This window comes from Artemia franciscana, chromosome 5, assembly GCF_032884065.1.
Source record: "Artemia franciscana chromosome 5, ASM3288406v1, whole genome shotgun sequence".
NCBI classification, from domain to species: domain Eukaryota; kingdom Metazoa; phylum Arthropoda; class Branchiopoda; order Anostraca; family Artemiidae; genus Artemia; species Artemia franciscana.
This window is the reverse complement of record NC_088867.1, coordinates 32,340,349-32,345,634: the sequence shown is the minus strand read 5'-3', so window position 1 is coordinate 32,345,634 and position 5,286 is coordinate 32,340,349. Positions and strand designations below refer to the sequence as shown.

The 5,286-nt window shown below is 37.2% G+C and overlaps 1 protein-coding gene across 2 annotated transcripts in view; it reads right to left on the bottom strand.

The window, feature by feature from the left end:
* LOC136027282 (rho GTPase-activating protein 44-like) overlaps positions 1-5,286 on the bottom strand; it is a 103,604-nt gene that overhangs the window by 3,775 nt on the left and 94,543 nt on the right. For both annotated transcript variants that reach the window (XM_065704370.1, XM_065704372.1), the window contains exon 15: positions 553-1,087. In XM_065704370.1, coding sequence (XP_065560442.1) covers positions 553-1,087 — 535 coding nt within the window. The remainder of the gene's footprint in view (positions 1-552; positions 1,088-5,286) is intronic.

Here is a 5,286-nt window from a genome sequence, read left to right as displayed (position 1 = left end):
CTGCAATAGATATGGTGTTGACATATCTGACTGGAAGGTGGGGGAAAGATCTTCCCACTTTTACGAGGACAAATCTTACTGGAGTTATTTGCCCAACTTCATAATATAATTTTTAGTAAGTATTAATAGCCACAAGAATCCCAAAAAATCAATGAAGCTTAAATATCGCTCTGAATTTGCAAACAAAACAACAAATTATTACATTTTGTATTGCTAAAATCACATAGTTAGCAGTACACCACGCAAATTAATTCCCTTTCATTCCTTCGTCCCTACTTAAATTTTTTTTTTATCAAAGTAGCAGTCACAAACCACGAGGAAGGGAGAGAGAGAGGGAGAGAGAGAGAGAGAGAGGGGGAGAGAGAGAGAGAGAGAGAGAGAAGGAGAGAGAGAGAGAGAGAGAGAAGGAGAGAGAGAGAGAGAGAGAGAGAGAGAGAGAGAGAGAGAGAGAGAGAGAGAGAGAGAGAGAGAGAGAGAGAGAGAGAGAGAGAGAGAGAGAGAGAGAGAGAGAGAGAGAGAGAGAGATACAGAGGGAAAGAGAAAAAGACCTACCTTCTGTGTTCTCCAAAATTTGTTGGGTGACAGTGTCACCTAGTTCAGCGGAATTCCTGACGACAGATTTAGTTATCCTTTCAGGTTTAGGTGGCTTGGCAGGTTTTTTGCGTCCTTCAGCGTCACTGTCACTAGACTCTCTGTCAGTCGTCTCATCCTGTTTTCTTCCTGTAAACTCTTGCATTGCTGGCTCATCTGAAGCATATTTTTCAATATCACCGGCAAATCCACCAGATTCAATAAAATCGATTTTATCACCACTATTTTCCTTATCATTGACTGAATTGGTTTTAAGATCGTTAGAATTCTGAATTTTAGTAATATTGGAAGGCATGTGCACAATCTCAGTTTGGATACCTGGATCCACTGGTTGAATCTGTTTACCAGCTTTGTCTTCTTGTTTCGATTCGATGTTGAAATTATTCACAGAGTTTTTCCTAGTAAGTCCATCTTGCTGCGGTGGAACTTGAACAAAAGACGGCTGATGTTTGTCTACGGAGTAAACGTGAGCTTTCTCTAAAACTGCTTTACCAACCTAAAAAGAGAACAAATCCGTCGCCATTTTTAAACATGGTAACATTAAACCGTCTTAAAAGAACGTGAATTCACTGACAATTTCGAACTCGTCAGTACAGAATCTAGAGCTTTGACCTGAAAAAGAAAACCTCTCTTCAAAGGAAGGAATTCCGCATTGCTTGGTTTCATATACTAGAATTTCGAAAAATGACAGTGTGGACATAGTTTAAGTTACCATATAAAAGTTATACTTAATTATAGACAACAGCTGTGATATAAATATGAGGGCATCATAAATATTTGAGTCCAGCAAGCGTATATAAAAAATTAATTTAACGGTTGTAAATTTTAGATGATAAATGAATGATTAATATAAAAAGCAGTTTTCTGATAAAGAAACTCCTCTTTTTAAGGATTGAAGGATAATCCCGTGATAGAGCCATGTTCTTAGGCACTGGCAAGATTGTGTACCAAGGTTATATTCTAGACGTACTCAGGAAGACTTTGCACAAATTCTGTAATCATTGAATTGTTGTCATCAAGACATGAACCCAATTGAAGAATGTCCTATTTATAAATTCGCTTCTAACGATAGAGGTTTTTCTCAGTGGGCAAGGGAGGCTATTGAAATAATAAAAAGCAAAAAATTTGCTAATCTTTCAATAAATAGGGACACAGGAAATTTCAATATTGACCCAATTTATAATATTCTTTTGAAAAATGAACCAATAGTTAGTAGGGGGTTCATTCGTATTTCAAGTTGTTTTAGGAATTATCAAGTATTTTAACCCTACAAAAACATTCCTGTTTTTGCAAAACTACCCTTTGATGCTCTTATCTAGAAAACTTATTCTTTATTTTACTTGACAAATTTAACAAAAAGCTACAGAAGGAATCTTATTTCTGGAAAACCAACTACAGTTATTAGAAGATCTGTCCTTCCGCATAAGAAAAAAATTCTTTATTGTCTAGAAAAAAAGTTACCTCTAGGATATCAAAAACTTGATGCGTCACGACAACTTTGGAAATTATCTTCTAAGTGAACAAAGCAATTTCGTATATAAGAAAGTTCATATCATCTTGCGTACTTTTCATAGTACTACTCGATTAAAATATAAGAGGAATCGAATCAAAAGTTTAAGGAAACAACCCTGGAAATCCAAATTTGGTGTTCAAGATCGGTTTTTCCAGAATTATGTCTAAACAATCTGGAAGAGATGCTGAATGTTGTTCTTCAGTTCTCAGAGAGTCAATTAATGTTTGGCAGGAATACAACATAAAATTGTTTTAAAACAGTATACTTTCTCAGCTAGGATGATTTTATCTTGACACAATATACAACATGATATATTTTTTTTGAAGGACTAATGAAAATTTTAGACACTTCACTTAAACTTTTTCTACCCAGTTTCTCGATTCCCATAACCATAAAAAAATTCGAACTAGCAATTTTTACCAATCTTCAGAGCTACAGACCGCTGATCTTAGGAAGAGCAATAGCGCTGCCTAAGTAAAGAGCGATGTGGGTACAATGTATTATGCATTATTCTTTTTAGACCAGGGCACTTCGTATCGAAGGAGTTGTCATAGAAACTTCGAAAAGAGCTCATTCGATTGAAAATTGAAAGGGCTAGTGCCCTTTTTAATAGCCGAAAGTGATTGAAGGGCAACCAACCCCCTCCTACGGCCACCATTTCCCCAAACACATCCAATAAAAATTTTGAGATAGCCATTTTGTTCAGCATAATTAAAAGGTCTGGAAATTTTGTCTTTGAAGATGACAACCCTCCCCACAGCTCTCAGGGCAAGGGTTGTAAGTTATACCTCGGGAGCGTATAAGTTTTTATAGAAAGGTGGTCATACGAACTTTGGAGGGGGCTCATTGGATTGGTAATCAGAAGTTCTAGTGCACTTTTTAAGATTTAAAGTGATCGGAGGGTGGAAGACCCCCCCCTCCCAACAACTCGTATTTTCTCGATATGAATCTGATGGAAATTTTGCGATGGTTATTTGTTGTCGTAGAAACTTTGAATAAGACCCATTCGATTGGAAATTGAAAGGGCTATTGCCTTTTTTAATAGTTGAAAGTGATTGAACAGCAACCAACCCCCCTTCCACATCCACCATTTCTCCAAACACATCCAATCAAAATTGTGAGAAAGCCATTTTGTTCAGCGTAGTTGAAAGGTCAAGAAACTGTGTTTTTGAGGATGACAACCCCACACAGCTCTTAGGGCCAGGGTTATTTTGAGATAGCCATTTGTTCAACGAGGCCTTTGAGTTTGATAGAATCCTCCAGAATCTGGGGGTAAGGACTGTAATTTATGCCTCACGGACATATAATGTTTCTAAGGAAGGGGTGGTCATGGAACTTTAGAAGAGGCTCATTTGATTGGAAATGTATGATTCTAGTCCCCTTTTAAAGAGTCAAAATGATGGAGAGCAACTAGCCCCCCTCCTTCCTCCCTGACATCCTCTTTTCCCAAAACACATTCAATTGAAATTGCGAGATAGCCATTTTGTTATCAATAGTCCAAAGACAATATAACAATGTCTTTAGGGTGGACACAATCTCCTAGAGCCCATGGGCAAGGGTTGTGAGTTATACCCCAGGGCATATAAGGTTTTTGTGGAACGAGTGGTCGTATAAACTTTGGACCGGATGGAGCTCATTTGATTGAAAGTCGGAAGTTTTAGTGCCCTTTTTAAGAGTCAAAGGTGAATGGAGGGTAATCAGCCCCCCCCCCCCGAGCATATCATTCCTCAAAACAGATCCGATCGAAATTTTAAGAAGTCTATTTTGCTCAGCCTTGTTCAAAGGTCCAGTAATTTTGTCTATGGGAATGTCAACCTTCCCACAGTCCTCAAGAAAAGGGCTGTAAGTAAGGCAATTTGTTCATTGTTTAAACATAGTATATATTATTGAGAAAGGTAGGCATATTTGAACTTTGCGTTCCAAAAAGACGAAGAGCACTAAGGTGAGCCTTTCAGAGAATGCTGAGGGGAGTGATGAACTAAATTAAAACATGTTACGTGAATGCGGATTGTCAAAAGGATGTAACGCATGAATAACTGAGTATATTAATTTGGAAAATTCAAGAAATGATAAGGATAATGATCAAAAAGGCAATATTTGCATGCTACCAATACTACTACAACCACTACAACTACCACACTACTCCATTTACAGCATTTAGGAGAAATTTGAACAAGATAAAAAATGCTATATGCATGCATATTGTCAAAATAGCGTATCTCAAGCATTGATTTGGGTATTTTGTTGGATCTCTCAGAGAATGCTTAAATGGGAAGATCATATCACCAAAAGGCAATATGTGCACATCACTGCTAATTCTACTGTTACTGCTACATTTACTACTACTTTATTGCAACTACTTGTAAGGCTAAGAGCATTAGGATGAAAATTACAAGAGGTATATGTACAAAGGGATTATCAAAAGGACATATAAGAATGTCATAGCAATGGCTAGTTGTATTAAGTTGAAACTTCCAGGAATTGATGAGAGGGGTGTTCTACAGACCCAAAGGCAATATGTTAATACTACTGCTGCTAGTAGTAGTACCGCTATTCAATACTATTTGCTAGTAATATCAATACTACTACTGAGATTACTATTACAACTATGCCTTAAGGTATGAGGGTGAAATCGTCAAGGAATTTTGAGGGAAAAGGTGAACTGAATCACAACACGCCGTCTGTAGGCAGGTTGTCAAAAAGGTGTAACAGCAATATCTTAGGATTAGTTTCACGAGTGAAGTTGAAACTAAGGGTACTAAGGCGAAAAATTTTGATATATAGAAAGTGTATCGAACTAATTCGAAACACACTATCATAGTGTGTTTCAAATCAGTTCGATACAGTTACAGTGTGTCACGATACATAGTGTCACTATGCCCACACAGGTTGTCGAGCGGACGCATCAGAAATACTTCAGGAACGGTTGATGGTATTAAGCTGAAACTTTTAGCGTGTGTTGAAGAAACCAAAGGTGCTATGCGCCTACTGCTAGTAATGCTGCTACAACTATTGCTACTACGCAACATAAGGGTATTAAAGCGAAAATTTTAAGGAGTATTTAGGTAGATATTGAACTAAATCAAAACAAACTATGAGCAGGAGGTGACTTTCAAAAAGGTGACAAAAGTGATATTTGAAGAACAACTTACAAAATTAAGTTAGACCTTTAATGGTAAATT